The 18977-nt window shown below is 43.6% G+C and overlaps 1 protein-coding gene across 3 annotated transcripts in view; it reads right to left on the reverse strand.

The window, feature by feature from the left end:
- Positions 1-602: 602 nt before the first annotated feature.
- megf6 (multiple EGF like domains 6) overlaps positions 603-18977 on the reverse strand; it is a 73968-nt gene continuing 55593 nt past the window's right edge. Inside the window, exons 21-39 of one of the 3 annotated variants that reach the window (XM_049577036.1) lie at positions 18800-18928; positions 18588-18719; positions 18134-18262; positions 13268-13396; positions 12433-12561; positions 10970-11098; positions 10645-10773; positions 10161-10289; positions 9924-10052; positions 8462-8593; positions 8060-8188; positions 7721-7849; positions 6414-6542; positions 5855-5983; positions 5534-5662; positions 4489-4617; positions 3683-3811; positions 3169-3259; positions 603-3060 (exon numbers count right to left, since the gene is read on the reverse strand). In XM_049577036.1, the coding sequence (XP_049432993.1) occupies positions 3180-3259; positions 3683-3811; positions 4489-4617; positions 5534-5662; positions 5855-5983; positions 6414-6542; positions 7721-7849; positions 8060-8188; positions 8462-8593; positions 9924-10052; positions 10161-10289; positions 10645-10773; positions 10970-11098; positions 12433-12561; positions 13268-13396; positions 18134-18262; positions 18588-18719; positions 18800-18928 (2279 nt within the window). In that variant the 3' untranslated portion in view covers positions 603-3060; positions 3169-3179. Of the gene's footprint in view, positions 3260-3682; positions 3812-4488; positions 4618-5533; positions 5663-5854; positions 5984-6413; positions 6543-7720; positions 7850-8059; positions 8189-8461; positions 8594-9923; positions 10053-10160; positions 10290-10644; positions 10774-10969; positions 11099-12432; positions 12562-13267; positions 13397-18133; positions 18263-18587; positions 18720-18799; positions 18929-18977 lie in introns of all 3 variants that reach the window. The other 2 variants (XM_049577035.1, XM_049577038.1) reach the window with 2 other exon arrangements.

Consider the following 18977-nt stretch of genomic DNA (forward strand, 5'->3'; position numbering starts at 1 on the left):
CATCAGCCACACCGGAGAGTGGGTGTGGGGGTTCCATCCTCCGCTAGCCAGCCTGTTCACCCATCACTCACCCCGGGGGATGCTGGATATGGGGTGCATGTTTGGTCCAGGCACCTGCCTGGCTCCGCTGGCCCACAGCAGCCTTTGGCCGATAGAAGAGAAAACGCTCCAGCGCACTTGAAAAATGCCTCAGGGACAGCACGCTCTCTCTCTGACACTGACACCCCCCCGAACACACAGAAGGGCAGGCACATACATACACCTTACAGTGCCAGTGTAGCCTGCTCAGGTGCCTCTCACACCCCCACCCACTTTACACTACTGTCAGGGAGGCAGGCATGGCCTTAATGCTTGACCCTTCTCTGGCTGATGAGAGATGCCTTGTAGTGGCCTCACACAAAAACGCACACTGACGTAGCCACACACACAGGATCCAATAGGTCTCTATGACAGCTGGAACCTCTCTCATCCTTTTTTCTTCTCCCAGACCTTACTGCACCCTCCCACCCCACTCAGGGGTCACAGAAATCAATACCATGCAACGCTGCATTCAAAGCACACAATTCAAAAATAAATGGTTAAAAGCAGGTGTCCATGGATGTTTCTGGTATTTATTTGGTTCATGGCTCTTTTTCATTTTGTCAAAACACAACCACAGATGATACAATGACACAAATACATGAAATACAAAGAAGAAGATAACAGTAAGAGTGAATTCATCAACTTTATACAAACAAAATGTGTCAAATAGCACCACTGACAAAGGTACGCCAGGAAAAACAACACAGTAGGTTATGACTGATATAACTGGCACTGACCTGAGATATACAAATACAGCCGCATCCCCTTTAAATCAAATGCACATGTATGGTAAATGATAGCAGTAGTGATATGGCTTTTATCTTGTTGTAAAATAAGGCTTCCAATATTGTGCAACCATAGACAAGTGTACAGGTATGGCAGAAAAAGTATTAACATCAACTTGATCATTTTCTATAAGACTCCCAAACTCTGTATCAGCTGCTGACTCAATAAACACAAATGTGAAAAAAGTGCAATGCATGCAAGTTTTGTGTGCAGTATTTCGCGACCAGCACTGCAATAAAAAATAAAAAGTAAAATAAAAAACGTGATCAATGCTGGTAAATGGAGAGTGTTGCTGGTAAATAAAACCTGTTCATGTCATATTCAGATTCTATGAGCCACGATGAAATAACTTATGGACAAACAATATTTTTACAGACATGTATGAGAAATAAAATAAGTTACGGAGTCTATTCTTGTGAAACAGTCCCATAACTGGAAGAATATTTGTTCAGAATAATTTGTAATGAACCAACAAGCTGGGTTACTTTCTTTGGAATAATGACGTAGTTTCACAAAGAATACAAGGCAAATGTCTAAATCAAAATATAAACTTGTATCAACAAATTATAAACAAGGGAATAAACACACATAAGAAATATAAAATTCCTCTGTATATGACACAGAGCCATTTCAGTGTTATGTGGTTCGCTATGGTGGAAGTGAACCACTGTAATGGGCTGATAGTGATGCAAACGCTATCTTGGGGATCTTTGCACACTGATGAGATGAGTAGGATGTAATTTTATGTTTTTTGACAAGGCAATTCAACTTTTTGTGGGAAAACACACAAGATATAAATTATCAGTTAAAGCTGAGGTTTTTTTTTCATATCTTAAAAACAGTGGTTCCCAACTGGTCCAGCCACAGGGTCCAGATTTCTCCTTAGTCATTAGTTCAAGGTCAGCGTCATACTTGTTGTTGAGCTAGTTTGCTGTCTCTGTCAAGTAGCTGTCTGTTAGTCACTCACTCTACAGCAGGACACGACACTTCAAAATAAAAGCTCTGCGCTGGAAATTTACTGTGCTTAAAAATAAAGTGTGTTTTTTACAAACTTGACATGTTTGCGAATCACTTGTGGTTCATTCAGAATAGACCCGAGACCCACTTTTGGACTGCAACCCACCAGTTGGGAACACCTGTCTTTAAATATGTCTAGAGGTGATTTTCATTATGAAACATCCCCTGCTTCTTTTGGACCATAGTTTTGTAGCTCACCTGCTTGCGGTCCCTGTATAGCCCCTTTATCCTGCTAGCTTCCTAGTGCAAGGTCTGTGTAATGTCCGATTGAGCCAAGTGAGAATAGAGCAGATAACTGTCTGGAGAATTCACAGCAAGTGAGTGGGAGTGTTGATGGTTCTATCATGCGACTTGTGGGGTGCAGGGTGCAGAGGAAGGGTCAATACACGAAGACGACAACAAAAATATCTAACTGGAGAGATGACGAGATTCAAGGGCCGAAGCCAAAATTGTCAGACAAATCCAAGGAACAGCATGAGACCCTGTTGTCTGTGACCAAATTACATACTGGCTACTTTTCTGTGGTGTAATCCGCATCATGTCCTACCTCCTGCACACTCTACCCAGACGCCACACTTGCCCAAACCAAATAGAGTATTTCCAGTAAGTGAGAACGCATCTGACGTGGAGAGTCTCCTGTTGTGTGGTACATGCGTGAAAGGGAAACTCCTGACTGATTGTCTGGGGTTCATATAAAATGGCTGATGTCTGCATCTTGGGGTTCGGTGAATAAGTCACCCATATCTTTCTGAGTCTGTTTTAGAGGCATTTAATTTTCACCAGAAATATGCTTAGCATTCTGTAACGCTAACCATCAAGACTTGTGTGGACAGACATTGAAAAAACTACATGTTGGCTGTAAAGGCTCTCCAGTGACAAAAAGGTCTCGGATTCAGTCACATCTTGTCCAAATGCCCTTAAGAAAGAAACCTTAACAGCTCATTAAGTACAACTGGAAATCATATTAACCACTTTCCATCAGCACTAGTGGCAAATGTGATGCAGGTATTTGTGTATTGCTGAGGAGTCTGTAACCCTGGACTTTAAATCTCAGACAATCTGGGGTAAATTTAGAGTTTATGGTCCTTTGAGGGCCCCTCACATGCCAGGTCCAATGGGAGATTACCTTGAGCTCCAGGCTCAGTGATGGAGTGCCACTTTCTGACAGCTGAGTACCTGTTTCACAAAAACATAATATTACTAACATCACCTTTACCAAGATGATCTGAGTAATGCTCCACAGAGCCAAGCCCCATGTTTGAACGTCCAGTCAGGAGTTTGCACCTCTGCTTGGGTTATGTGGTTTTGCTGCCTGCTCTTCTCTTTCTTTGGGACACAGAAAAGTTCAGCAGTCCTGGGGTTTGGTGTAGCAGTGCTGAAAAGGGAAAAGAAAGCAAGGAGACATCAGCACTATTTGAAAATTAAAAGCAAATGTTCTGGGGTTTTTGGAGGAGAAGTAACTGGTACGTAGTCTCCCGTGTGCTTGGCTTTGAGGAGGTAAAACGAAGACAGCCTCGAGCCTGGCTCCATGCTGGGTGCAGATTAAAATAACTGTCAGGAGACAGGAGCAGCTATTGAGGGAGACAGGGTGACACACAGAGTGATGGGGCTCAGCCTCTCACACTTCATGACACAGTATTTCACTAAAGCTGGTTCAGCTTTACAGCCCGTGACCTTGTGTGTGTGTGTGCGTGTCTGTGCGTCTCTGTGTACGTGTGTGTCCGTTTTGCTTTAGCTTGACAAGCCATATGTGTGCGTGTGTGTGTGTGTGTGTGTGGTAAAGGGAGCTTAGGTTTACCTTCACTACAGGTGGGCCCCAGCCAGGTGAGTGGGCACATGCATCGCCCACTTTGCCCATCACAGCGAGCCCTGTGGGAACACTGGCACGGCAGGGAGCAGTCAGGGCCAAAACGGTCTCCACCACAGTCTGAGACAGAAGAGACAGAGGGAAGGAGAGATTTAAAACAGGGAAGAAGGAGGAGATTTCTGAATTTCTGTTTGCTGTTAAAGGGGTTCACATTTATCAACAACAAAACTAAATCAAAACATCTATTTACAAACTCTCACACAACTTGTGCAGCTAAACTGAAGTCTCATTTATCCAGATGTATGCTCATTACACAAGCATTTAGCTAAGACCTTATCATTTAAAACACTTCCGGATCAACAGTCTCATGCACAGACAAGTGGTGTGTCAAGAAAAACATGCGCATTTAAATTCTGCTTGTCCCATTAAGCACTGTGTTTTTCCATACGTGAGACTGTTTGTGCACAAGTGTTTCAAATAATAAGATTTTATCGAAAATGCATGTATTTGGTACTGAGAATACCACTGGAAAAATGACACTTGGATTAAACTGCACCAGTTGTGTGAGAGAGTTTGTAAACGGACAATTTTACTATAGTTTTTCTGATGCTAAATGTGGCTCCCTTTCACTCCGATTCATCAAGAGTTTCCTCAGCGTTTGGATTCCTCATTTACCATTGATTGATGCACGATAGACAAATTCAACGTAACATGGGATGAGTAGTTTTTGAGTAATTTTTATTGGTGGGTGAAGTATTCCTTTAATAAAAATGTGGTTCCATCAAGGCAACATCTACCTCTTTCACATCTCTGTCCTGTCCTTCCTGGGGGACAGAGACACCGTCCGGTCGATGCGTCACATGGGGCCTCGCCGGCACAGTCACATGACTGTCCACAGTTCAGTCCAAACCTGCCAGATTCACACCCTGCAAACAAATGTATGGTTATATTACTATAGTTCTGAGCTCTTTCACTGTCTTCATTAATTATATAACCCTCTTCCCCACATACTTAAAGAGGGATGTAAACTGGTGAACTTAATTTTTAGTTAGGGAAAAGGTCGCCCTGGCACCAAAATCTACTTTTGTGTTTTTGATATTTAATCCTAACTCCTGTGCACTTAAAAATATAAGATGTTAATACGTTAAGTGCACACAGGCAAGTAGCATCCTGTTTATAATTTAGCCACATAAAGGATGAGTTAACAAACCAAACCATGGCCCAGTAAAAAAACACTCACTTCTTATAGGCACTGAGTCCTCCTATACACCAAAATGCAAGACCACAAGTGAGTGACTGTGCACCGTCACGTAATTAAAGCACAAACAGACACAAGTGCAAGTGCATGTAGTTTAGAAATGCACAAGTGCATGTGGTGAACACAGACAAACACACACAGATAAGAGCCAGGTCTGTCTCTGGAGCCTGTGGCTGCCTTACAGCTGCTCTGCAATGCTCAGTCATATCTCCTGCTGGGACTGAAGTGGCCATTTAGGCGCTCACACTGCGGCTGAAAGCCCCGCAAGCAGGCAGGAGGGCACAAGGATGTAACAGGAACGCATTAAGCAGTCAGGAAACACCTGTCTCTCATCAAATAACCAGGCTGCTTGCCTGCCCACCTACCTACTAGCCTGTCTGTCTGCCTGCCAGAGCACACTCACATCAACTCAGTTCTTTTTTTGGAAAAAATCTCTTATTCATGCATGCTCATCTGCCCATGTCCCCTTGCAGCTGGGCATCCAGGTGGCTGTTTGAGGATATGTGCTTAACAGTGTGTCTGTCTTGATCGTACTGCTTAGCATCTCAAAAGCTTATAAAATACTTCAAAGTGTATATACTCACCTCTTTGGCATTGTGAGCCATAGTAGCCTGGTGGACACACACATCGGCCTGTCACATGGTCACATGTCTGCCCCACTTTGCAGTCACACGAATGGGCACAGTTCACTCCAAAAAACCCAGATGGGCATTCTAAGAGAGACACGAGACACCGAAATTATCTTAAGGTTACGTGTTCCTGCGTACGGTTATTAAAATGGTCTTGTCACCATGTTGTATCCAGACACATCTTTTACGAGAAGAACTTTCACAGAGGTGTGAGTGAGGCCGCTGGTAACCCTATCACCAAGTTTCCTTTTGTATTACACGTGAGTGTTTGCATACTGTGTTGACAGGAGTGGCCATAGTATCCAGCAGTACAGCTGCAGGTGCCAGTGAAACGGTCGCAGGTCCCATTGTTGAGGCATGGACAGTCTTGTGCACAGTCAGGCCCATACTTCCCCAGTGAACAGGCTGCGCGCGCACACACACACACACACACACACACACACACACACACACACACACACACACAGAAACTATGAACATTTTCAATTAAAAAATAGCTGTATTTATAAAGAAGCTGTGATTACAGGCAACATGACTCAGCAGAAATCTTAGTATGAGAATATATTACAAATATAGTCCATAAATGGCAACTTTTGATGAAGCTGACGGACAATCGATAACACAAACTCTACTATAACAGAAGGTCAAAATGACTGATTGCCTTTTATTACCATTTGTTAGCTATGGAAAAACAGACATAATTTAAGTGAGCTTTCTCTGCCAGTTTAGTTGTTTGTTGTTTCTTAAGCTTTCGATCTCCCATGGCCATGAACAGAAAACTGTTCCCTTTAGTTCTGATTATTTTCTGTTGTGTCTACTGCCTGTGAAGTCGTACCAGCATTACAGCGGGGTCCGGTCCAGCCCAGTCCACATTTGCAAGCCCCGTCGACTGGTTCACACAGAGCCCCATTCTGACAGCTGCACGTGTGTCTGCACTGCAAGCCGTAGTGCCCCCGAGGACATGCTGGGGAAACATACAGGAAATATCAGGACAAGAACTGCAGGTCCCTTTGTGCTACTCAGCGATCACACTAATGGGTGTAACATGCAGACAGTGCACAGTGAACAGTGTGTGCTCTGACTATCTGTCTCTTTCACACACACACACACACACACACACACACACACACACACACACACAAGATTGCACTAACCACATTCATGTTTATTTAAGCAACAGTTCATTAAAGAGATGGCAAAGTAGTCTAATTTGGCACTGATATAAAAGAATAATCATGTTTCTCTGGGTAATTTAGATTGGGAAAACAATAAGCAAGGACTCTTTGATTTTCCTGTTTATTTATTTGCTTCCTTGCCAGATCCAGCGACACGGAACACAGAGAAGGAGCTACTTATAGGTTTCTGTAAACATTCAACAAGAGGAACTTAAGAGGTGGTATGTCCCAGTACATGCAGGAGGCCAAAGAAGAGAACATTAAGAGCGAGCAGCGATGGAAATCCCCGCTCGCAATCCAGCTGAATTGCTGATAAAGGGAGAGATTAAGAAAGCCAAATTCTGCCTCTGTTCCCCGGGAAAACTGCCCTGTGATCATCAGAGGCCTCACACGGAGGAAATGGAGAATTTGTTACTTAAATATACAGTGAAAAATGTCTAAAAAATGCTCCCTCAATTTAGTGGTTGTTTCTCACTTTCTTGTTAGGCCTCATATTTCTGAGGAACTCATTAGGCCCAGCGGTTTCCACTGATGCGTGTCAGCCTCAGTGCTGACTCTTTGTGTACTGAAGGGAAGGGTAAGAGATAAAGGGCTCGATAAAAACCACGTTTGATACCATTTAAGTCAAAGCTGAACTTGGAGACTTGTAGATTAGTAGACAGATATTAAGATTTCTTCTTGTCTGCTTAAACTCCGTAATACCAGGGTGAATACATTAAATCAAAATGCATTCATTAGTAATGGCATTTTTTTTAGTTTTTCAATGCATTTGCTAATGTCTGTCTTCTACTGCATATATATTTATTATATATTAGACTGCAATAAAAGTCATTGTAATAAAATGATTTACACTGGCATGATATACACCAAGTAAACTCAAATCCTGAAGCTATCATAAACGACAAAAACTGGTGTGTCGTATCTAATTTATTACAACAAACAGACAAAGACATTAGTTTAGCTTTACCTTGTTGGCAGGACTGTCCCATCCTACCAAGGGCACAGATACACCTCCCAGTCACTGGGTGACACTGTCCTCCTTCCCCACAGGAGCACAGCTTAGCACAGTCCTTCCCATAGTACCCACTTGGACAGCCTGTGGAAATAAACATCTTCATTCACATGAAAGTACAAATCAAAAAGAGGAGAAATATCTTTATTTAATAGACTTTGCTGGTTGCCTCAGTTGTGGCTGACCAGAATTTCCCAGTACAACAGCGACTCTGAGTAATGGCAATAAAGGTGTGCAGGGGGGACCTCCGCAGTGGTTCACCAGGACAAACAGGTGCAAGGTTTCTTGACTCACTTGAGTTGCAGTCGGCTCCAATGAAGCCAGGAGGACAGTAGCAAGTCCCAGTCCTGAAGTCACAGCGACCACCGTTGATGCAGCTGCATCTGGACTTGCAGTTTGGCCCAAAAGTTCCTGCTCGACATCCTGGAGACAAACCATAGCGATGACACGGAGAGAAAGGAAAAAAGGGGGTGGAAAGGTAGTTGATGTCATGGTTTTTCATTTAGATTATTAAGATTTTAAGGTTATTTTACTTGCAGAATAGATCAGAGAGGTTAGGTAAAAATATGAGCATTTACAGTCAATCATAAATAACCTTTGACCTTTGACACGTCTCTCCCACCCAGCTCCCTGTTCAACTAAAAGCATTCCTCTTGTTAGGTCACACTGACAATCTAAAATAAACTGTAGACTCACGTAGCTCGCAGCGTGCCCCGTAGTAACCAGGTAAGCAGCTACATTTCCCCGTCACAGGATGGCACTGCTCTTGTTCTCCTGAACATTGGCACAGCTGGCTGCAGTTTTGCCCAAAGATGCCAGCAGGACAGGCTGAAACGACACATCCAGAAAAATATTATATACAGAGCAGTGGGTGTATTTGTACAAATTCTGTGAAAGTTCTAGTAAAAAAAGTGAATAAAAGAAGCAAACCTCCTCCAATTACGGCTTCTTTAAGAGAATTTGTAAAAGAAAATAACCCATGCTAGTTATCAGAGTTTAGAACGTGAATGTTGCCTATATCTAAATACTGTTTTGCACACCAAACACCAACGAATACTCAAAAAACTCCCAACATGATGATAAACCATCACATCGTATAGTTACGAATGGTTTTGACATAACAAAACATAAACCACGTTCAGTAGTTTGTAGGAAGACGAATGCCATTTCTCTTTCTGTGCTCAGATTGCTTCGTCAACACACTGCGACATTCAGTATTGACTGGCAACAAAACCAAAACTCCCAACAACAACTTTCCCTGGTGTTCAAACCCCAACTGACGCAGAGCGACATTCTTTCACACAGCCTTTCTGGACACGTATGTATACGCTCATCACAATAATGAATGGAGTCCACAGACAATCAGTCATAGCCAACAAGATGAATCTGTGAACCAAGCATGTTTTCGGGTGAAACCGCAGCACTCGGCTACTCAGTCAGGCAGCAGCAGGCAGCGCGGGGGACAGATAAGAAAGGACTCCAGACTAAAGAGGCAATTACGGCGCTGTCATTATGCATGTCTGCCTTCCAAAGGCCCTTATCCGCCGCCGAGGAGACAAAAACAATGCCTTCTGTTTTACTTGGCAACTGGTGTGTAACATTTATCAGATGTCTGGGGAGTGTGTGAGGAGAGGAAGGGAGCTGAGGTGGTGGCGGGGGGGGTAGACAGAGTGTTGAGTAGTGAAGCTGCTCGTATACGGTCCTAAAGGGTATGGTCTAAATAATGAAACATTAGCATAAAGTCCTGTGACAGTGAGGGTTTAATGCCTGTGTAGAGTGCATTTCCTGGAAGGGGATAAATGGTAATCTTTCCCAGGAGGGCCGGGGGAAAAAAAGAAATTTTTAATCAGTATTAACAGAATGATTCTTGGTGATCACTTCAGTCCCATGATGCCTTTCCTTCCTGATGGGAGTGGTGTGTTTTGGGGTGACAGCGTTTCTGTCAACAAGGCACATATGTCAGCCAAATGGTTTGAATGCATGACAGTGATATTAGCCATGTGCCAAGGCTTTCCTAATAACCAGTCAAACATCAGGGGTATTTCGTGAGATTTTACACGTCCAAAGATGTTGTCAAGAATTCGCCTTTTACAAGTGAGCAAATTATAAAGCTACAAATCTGTATATTTGTGCAGTAAAGACTTATTTTCATTCTTACGTTTCTCGCAGCCAGGCCCCGTGAGTCCAGCCGGACACCCACAGCTCCCCGTCTCATGGTGACAGGACACTCCAGCCTGGCAGTAACACCGTTGGGCACACGAAGCACCGAAGGACCCCGGAAGGCACGCTGGGAGTTGACATACACATGCGGGCACACGTCACTCAATTTACTCCCATGTTCAAAGCTCCTCTATTGCTACTCTAATGGTACTTCCTCTGTCCTATACACACTCACGTTTGTCACACCTGGCTCCCCTCCAGCCTGGCTCGCACTCACAGCGGCCCGTCATGTGGTGGCAACTCAAACTGTGGACACAGTCACACCTCTGCTCGCAGCCCTCTCCAAAGAATCCCTTAGAACAAGCTTCAAACAAACACATAAGTATTCATGTTCAGCATACGATGTTAGATCACTGAAACGTTCACTTTTATGATTATCTATCCAAGGCCAATTGCTTGATAAGCTTTGATGCAGCAAGTTTAAGGATTCCTGGAGTAAAGCTTAACTTTAGTTTTGCTGCTGCTACTTCTCTACTTTTTTTCTAAGATGCATCAGCAGGCATAGAGGGAACTTGCTGGATGGAAGGTTGGCTATATATCTCAATGGGATAGATTAAAAAAAGATCACTGATAATCTCTGTACAATCAAAAATTAAAATGCTGAATAAGAACCAATATACTGTAATGTCACAGTGCTGACGTGAAGTTTAGGGAGTCACCTTTCTGACATAGCTCTCCCATCCAACCAGGCCGACACACACATCTTCCTGTCACTCTGTCACATCTCGCTCCGTTCGCACAGCTGCAGGTCTGAGTGCAGTTCTCTCCATAACGCCCTTCCTCACACTCTAGGAGAGAGTGAGACCAAACCTCAGATGGAAGTTGAATTCAAGACACTGTTTATTACATGAATACAAAATAGGTTTTACCTACATATTAAGTTGTGAAGACAGGATTGACAAAATGTTAAATCGAGACAAAGAATTTTAAGAGTCTCACATGTGTTTCCCTTAGCTTCCTTATGATGTAATGTTTAGGACTCACCTAACTCACAGGCGGCTCCAGTCCAGCCAGGCGGGCAGGAGCACTGGCCGCTTACGCTATCACAAGAGCCTCCGTTTTGACACAGACATTGGCCAGAGCAGTGTTCCCCATACTGTCCTGCAGGACAGGCTGAAATCACACACGCACAACACAGGACAGAGAGTTGAAGATAATAAAATGAAGGTAATAATGTGGCCAATTATACCAAAGGTTAGCAGCCATGATTTGGATTATTTATATAGGTTATAAGAATCCATCCAACAGTGCGCATCCTTCTGTCTCAGTACCCAAAAGTTTTATCTATTAATTACTTATTATCATTATGTGTTATGGTTTGGGATTGCTCAACCGAATACTCTAAAAAAAAGGTGTGTATGACAACTTTGAGGTGACTGTGGCTCTGATGTAGAGCGGGTCATCCACTAATAGGAAGATCAGTGGTTCGATCCCCGGCTCCTCAAGTCCGCATGTTGAAGCAAGATACTGAACCCTAAAATCCCAATGGCTGTTACAGCGGTGTGTGAGTGTGTGTGAATTGTTACCGAATAGCAGGTGGCACCAGTGGTAGCCTCAGCCACCAGTGTTTACAAAAGGTAAATGGTGGTGTGAAGAGCATTCGAGTAAGAGAAGATAGATAGATAGATAGATAGATAGATAGACTGATTGATTAGTGGAATCTAAATGTGAACACATTCACCAACACACACTTGCATAAGCTCATCACATCCTTCTGAAGACCACACACACATTCACATCTACATTTTCTGGATAAATGATCAAATTTGCATGTACCGATTCTTTTGTTGTTTATTTATTATTATTGTTTATGAGCTAAGTTGGTTTTTTTTGTGTGTTGATTTCTCATTAGCTGTTGTCGGTCACTGTCCTGAAGTGTGCGTTTTTTCAAAGTCATGTGCATGTGTGAAACCAGGAGGGTTTTTCTACTAGTCATAAAATGATAACTCTAATAGTGCCTTTAAAGGACCATACCAGTGTGTTTACAGATTACGGCTCCTTGACTACAAATGTCTACTGTAAAGCTTTTGCTGACCATTTCTGAATAAAGGCCATACAACCGTAGATTTCCAGGCAACCATTGTTATGCATTAATTTATGTAAAATATAAAAACACACTATCAGACTCTTTAAAATGTGCTCAAGCTGTGTAAACCGTAACATTAAGTCTGTAATGATTAGGTCAAGCAACCTGTCTGCTAATTGATATTCATATTCTACAAAATGAATAAAAACCACTGGGTGCCTATAACAGCAGACAACTTTCCAAAACACAGCAGCACGCTCTCTAAAATGGATAGCTGTGATGTAATGTATAAGTCATTTGTAGTAGATGAGCTACAACATGCAAACCCACTGGTGTTGCCCTTTAAGAAAAAAAGCAGCAAAACTTTCTGACGGGGTTTTTCATGCTGAGTGATTAGCTACTTGAGTGATGAGCTACTCACGCAGTTGGCAGCTGACTCCAGTCCATCCGGCTGCACAGCTGCATCGCCCGCTGACGTGGTCACACCTGGCTCCGTTCTGACACTCACAGGTCTGACCGCACTGCTCCCCATAATGACCCTCTGGGCACTCTACGCACACAAACCACACACACGATAACATGATACACACTAAAAACACATTCAATATTAACTTAAAAATGTAACTACAGCTGTATTTGCAGCAAACGTAGAGACTACAGTACTAGAGAACATTTTGGGACATTTTCAGGACACATATTGTAAACTTTTCCTCAGTGATCAAAGTCCAAGATGACATTTGGAGCCCAGGAAAGAGGAAAGTGCACTAATGACAGAGATGCATCATTAAGTCATGCTAGTGGCTTTCTGCTGACTCTGGCTGTGGTAGTTAGGACCACAAAATGGCTGTGGCAAGAGGAAAGTCTTGAATAAGACTGCAGAATGACAGACTAAGAACTTTAGTGGGCATTTCACTGGATTCATTAAAACAACGGCATGAAACTTTAGCATGAGAACACTGATTGGTTTGCTACTAAAGAGTCTCCCGAGTTATGTTCTCCCTTTCCGAACACTGATCACTATAAACACGTGGGTGCATTTATCCAGAATAGATCTCAATTAAAGCGTGTAGGCCAGAGGGCACGCTCGTCCGCCCTCCTTTCTCCTCTCTTACCCATCTCTAAAAAAGTCATTGGCAATGTCTCATTATAGAGATAATTGTTCACAAACACATAGTTGTGTTTAAGGAGAGGACGTCGTGATGGGCTGCAGTGAGGGCCTCCCTCACACCCCGTTTTAATGATGTGGCTTCCATTACCCAGAATGCAGTGTGGTCCTGCCCAGCCGGCGGTGCATAGGCAGGCTCCTGTGATGTGGTGGCAGCGGGCACCGTTCCTGCACTCGCACATCTGGCCACAGTCAAGACCGTAAAAGCCGTCCGGGCACACTGTGGGCCAAGATAAAACATCCGACTGGTTAGAACTGGCAGCTTCACAAAAGAGGAGAGGAAAAGGTTTAGATGCCAACTTTTTTAGTTCTTTCTCTTCCCTTCCCCATCTCTCACTCGCTTCTCCTCCTCCTACTTTCCCTCTCTGTCTTACCACCTACTGAAAATACCAATATCAAATTGCAGTACCACGCTGCGGCTGTTCATTTGCAGAGCGTCTGCGTTCGTTAAGTGAGCTCATGTCCCACATGTGTGGTGGATCTGGGCCACATCAAAGTCGACGGCGGCTTGGAGGCCGTTCCCTTTTGGGGGTAGAGGGGGCACAGAGAGCTGGTAATTAGAGCACCTGCTGAGTCAACAGGCCCCACCAATACATGGCAAAACAAAGCCAGGTTACTGTGCCCTCCTAACACACACACACACACACACACACACACACACACACACACACACACACCTACAGTACTGCTGCTGATGTGAGGAGATGCCAGTGTAAGAGTCTGTTTCCCATTCTCAATGAGAGCCAGAGAGATTGTTTAAGTGTGTGTAGAGTCAATTGACACTCAGAAAGTTTGGTAAACACAGTGCCTCGCATCAACATGAACCCAGCCAGAGGCAGCGGGATGAATGAGCCTTTCCACTACTGGGATGTAAATATTGTCTGTAAGCATGACTTCACCAGAGCAGGAAAGAATGACTCTGTTTATTCACGGCCTATTTTTGATCACTCAATTTGTCACTGCAGAGATCAGAGCCTAACTCAAGCATAATAGTTGTATTTTGCAACACAAAAAGTTCTTCCACTCTCTGTATTTACAGGAATGCTGCTCGTTGCGCTGCCAAAGTTTGAGTGATTGACAGCCGCTGCAGACATTTCCCTCTTCTGTTTTCTGTTGCAGTCACATGTGAGAAAATCTGGTGAGAGTTTGGGTAGAGTCTGCCCCAATTATTTCAGCAGCCAGCAGTTTTTCATTTCATTTATATACTACCTCTTCTATCTATAAGGAAAGCAGTGGACCGTATTACCAGGAAGCCACAAATTGGGAGAGCAACAAAAATGTGTAACTTGGTGGTTTTGTGTATTCTAAATGCCACAGTGCTCAGGGTGTTCCCCTACAGCTAATGCATCATACCCTCCTTCTCCTGCTCCAATTGATGATGCTGTCCACTCCTCCTTTTTTTCTCCTTCAAGGCCTCAAATTGGGAAAAGTATCCTTCCTGCTCAGCAGTTTCTGGCATGACCATCGTTGTGTTCCCACGCTGACAGCATGACGTCTTTGCCTGCCTCTGTAGTGGTTAGGCTGCGATGTTATTAAAGCCAGCCCACTGAGGATGCTGTCATTTTAGCCCAGCTGTACATTAGGTCTGTGGTGGTACTGCAGCAAAAAAAAAAATCCCTGGTTTTATTGTCTGTTGTTTATTATTATGATAGGTAATTGCCGACACCATGGCAACATCTTTGTGTCCTGCGGGGAAATGGTTCAGGAATGCTACCCTGATATATCATTTATTAACCAATGACACCGGGGCTCGACGCATCTATAATGTGAAACAGATAAACATAAAACATCTCAGATGAGCGATGTTCCCTTTTAATGAGGTATTCATGCCAGACACAGTAATCACCTCAACATGTTAAAACACTTTCCTTCCTACAGCACACATGCACTACAGCAAAACTTCAGGCGATGTACTGACACCTCTGAATGGCAAAGTTTATTATTTGTTTATACCAGCAGGGGGCGACTGGTTTCCATATTAACCACAGAGCAGCAATCTGTCATCTGATATTAGGACAGTGTCTGCAAGTGTTTGTAGGCGAAGACTCTTACAGAGGATTCGGTCCACCACACACACATACACACACGCACGCACACACACTGTGCCATCGCTGAAAGACTCCATCTCCAGACTAAATGAGCTCTTTAAGACAGGAGGATTATTTCCAGATCCCTGGTTGTGTAAGAGCCACTGCTGTCAGCCCATAAAGCAGGTCCAGGGACCACACAGCCGGGGAGAACAGACCACAGAAATAGAGCGGATAGAGAGAACATAGAATAGAACTTCCTGGTGCCATTCAGGGTCTACACACTGAAAGAGGTCAACACAACAACAACAAAACAACCCAGTTTCTTCGACAATAACGCGGATGTTCGATGCCAGTTGAACCAGACTTCTTTTTATTGCGACCAAATGAAGTATTTTGATGCAAACATCAAAGCTGTGGAGCAGAGAACGGAGCACGATCCGCGCTAATTGAAGAAGTGGTCTGGTGTGCAGGACCCATGTCAGCACAATAGCTTGTTTCCTCCGAACAAAACTCTACTGAAATGTTTAGCATCAACCACAAGAATGCTCAATGAAACTATGCGTTTTGCCATGGCAACAAGCCTTCTGAGGAGTGCAGCTATTTCCACGAATAACATTATGAAAACCAGTGTGTGGACGGAAATCGCCCACCTAGAATCAAACGCTAAAAAAGGAAAAGTCATCTCTTTCCATTTTAATTCTGTGAAACAGATGAACTCAGGGAGATCTGGTCCTTCTCACAGCGCAGGCCTCTTCCTGACTTCTCCTGAAGGAAGAGGCCCAGCAGAAGACTGAGAAACTGGACACCTCTGTTTGAGGAGAGAAGGCCTTCAGAAAACAGAATCTGGTCAGACCGATAGCCCTATTTCCACAGCGACGTCCAATCAGAGTGACGTCTACGTCTGAGGCCATTAGACTGTTATGACTAGGGATGTGAAGCTCCATTCTAGTGTGACACGGCCATGATTTACGATGCCCCGTGTACTACAGAGGTGGTATGAATTTCTGGGCCTGGTAGTACACTTACACTAAATCTTACACTTTGTAATAACATGTGGCCACTTCAAGTCAAAAGACTATAATCAAGAACAAATCTATTACATTGTTAAGACTCTTGGACTGCTGGTATGTCTTACAGTTCAATAAAAATATCCCAATGATGAGAAGAATATTAGTTACATGAAGGGTTTGCTGTGGCAGGGTGCTTGAGAAGACTGCAGCCTATGAAATAGAGGCCATCTACCCCACAATGACGAATACAAATTATATCTTGGGATTTGTGTGGCTTTAAAATGGTTTTGCTCATGACATTACACGGACAATCTGATGATTCATTGAATCTGTGTGTTGATTCACTCAAACTGTGGAGGAGAAGAGAGAATCAGAGGAATATCCTGCAGCGCCCTCTAGTGTATTAAGACTAGTAATGTCAGCTGTAGTGGAGAGGAGAGGTAATGCCTTCCGCTGGGATGAGGTTAAACAAACTGTTGTTGCCAGTAGCTCAACAAGGTCAGCGTGGACAGTTTAACAAAAGAATCTGAGGATAAAACTTCAGAGCCTCTTAAAAGTATTTAGAATTTTCATTGTTTTTCTTTTTGTTGATCAGACAGCTTAAACTCAAAATTTAACTTAGTTCAGGCACTGAAATTTTGTCAACGATCCAGAGTGGGTCAGATTTATTTCTTTTATTATGAGTTAATATGATAATTGTTTTCTAGACTAACAGATTATCATTTGGTCTGAAAATGGCAGATGACACTAAAACATTCATTCATCCATTTTCCGTGACCGCTCATTCTGTTGGGGGTCGCAGGGGGGGCTGGAGCCTATCCCAGCTGACATCGGGCGAGAGGCAGGGTACACCCTGGACAGGTCGTCAGACTATCACAGGGCTGACACATAGACAGACAACCATTCACACTCACATTCACACCTACGGACAATTTAGAGTCACCAGTTAACCTGCATGTCTTTGGACCACTGATGGACTCGGGCGGTTGAAAACGCTGCGCTAAAGTGCCCTCTTGAGTGGCGAAAATGAGAGGATGTGCCCTATCAGCTGCCCTCTTGAATGATGAAAACGAGCAGATGTCCCCTTTTGGCTGCCCTCTCGTCCCCATGACATGCAGGACGTGCCCTTTTTTACTTTTCGCCCCTGCCCTTCAAAAATCCTGAGTCCGTCACTGCTTTGGACTCTGGGAGGAAGCTGGAGTACCCAGAGAAAACCCACGCTGACACGGGGAGAACATGCAAACACTGCACAGAAGGGCTCCCCCGTCCCAGGGTTCAAACCCCACAGCTGGGGTTAAAACGAGGAACCCTCTTGCTGTGAGGCGACAATTATTTTGTTCACTTAAACAAAACTATTCCTATTATTACTATTCAACAGATGACCAGTCACTTGAATGTGCTGTCATCTGTCATTACGGCTTCTGACAGCTGTCATCGATCTGTCGAGCTGTCATCTGTTTGCGGTTCAGTCAATGTGATGTAACTTCTGCTGCAAAGATGATTGTGGGTCAGAACCGCCAGAAAAGCGTGCTGGCTTACATACTGCAAAATGCGACTGGATTTTGTTAAACATCCTGGTATTTTTGGTATACTGCATTTGACATAATACATATTGGGACATACTAACTCGCATGGTAGTGTGGGGGTTGGAATGTACAGTGTAATTTCCTTAGGTTTTATACATGTGGAAGGAAACCAAAAAGACACATTTTAGTCAAGCTCCGACCTGACTATTTGCACTATTGTATCATATATATTGTTAAACTGTAAGTTTTTAATGGTGTATTGTGTTATGTGCACCTTTGATGTTTTGAAAGAAGCCAAAGATACATTTACACTGAGTTAGACAATGAAGTTATCCATCCATCCATCCGAAACATAATAATCTTCAATAATCAAAAACAAAAGAAAACTTACTTTTTTCACAGTAGGTGCCAGCATATCCAGGTGAACATGTGCAGGCTCCGCTCACATGGTCGCAGAGGGCTCCATTCAGACACTGGCACTGCTGGACGCACCCCTGCCCATAACTGCCATTCACACACTCTAACAGTGAACATACAAGGGAAGCAGATCAACAATGATTTAGCAGAACGTTTTAAATCTTATTTCCCTGAGGTTTATGTCAGAACTGTAGGAGCTTTACTTAAACTACTCAAGTCCCTAAGTATTCTGTACACTCAAAATCCCTATAAAGTAAAAATTGTAAATCCCTTAAAAGTAAAAAATTACTGAAATACTAATTACTTGAAATAAAAAATCCAGTGACTCTCAGGATCGTAAATGAGCTCAAAAGATGTAATAAGCAACATTCACCCCATGGTGGCAGCATTTAGTAAACTATATCTTGTGAAACTTGAAATGAACTCACTCTCCTCACAGTAGTCTCCGCTGAAGCCGGCCTCACAGGCACACCTACCAGTGACCGGGTCACAGCCAACAGATATCTCTCTGCACTGGCATTTACTGAGGCAGTCTTGGCCCCAGTACCCGGACTCACATGCTGAAGAACAGATAAGTTCAATGATGAGAAGTACTGCAGTGACTGAAATTAAAAACTGATGTAAAGTATTAGTATCTTACATGTTGCACAGTCATGGCCTGTTCTGCCAGGAGGGCAGACACAGCGTCCAGTCTGCGGCTCACAAGTTGCATCAGGGTGACATGAACAGGGTAATGAACAGCCTGGTCCATGGAGACCTGGGAGGCACTCTGTAAACACCACAGTCATAGGGTCATGATTTAGTAGACCACTCTGTTT

This window comes from Epinephelus fuscoguttatus, linkage group LG5 (assembly GCF_011397635.1).
Source record: "Epinephelus fuscoguttatus linkage group LG5, E.fuscoguttatus.final_Chr_v1".
Taxonomy (NCBI): Eukaryota; Metazoa; Chordata; class Actinopteri; order Perciformes; family Serranidae; genus Epinephelus; species Epinephelus fuscoguttatus.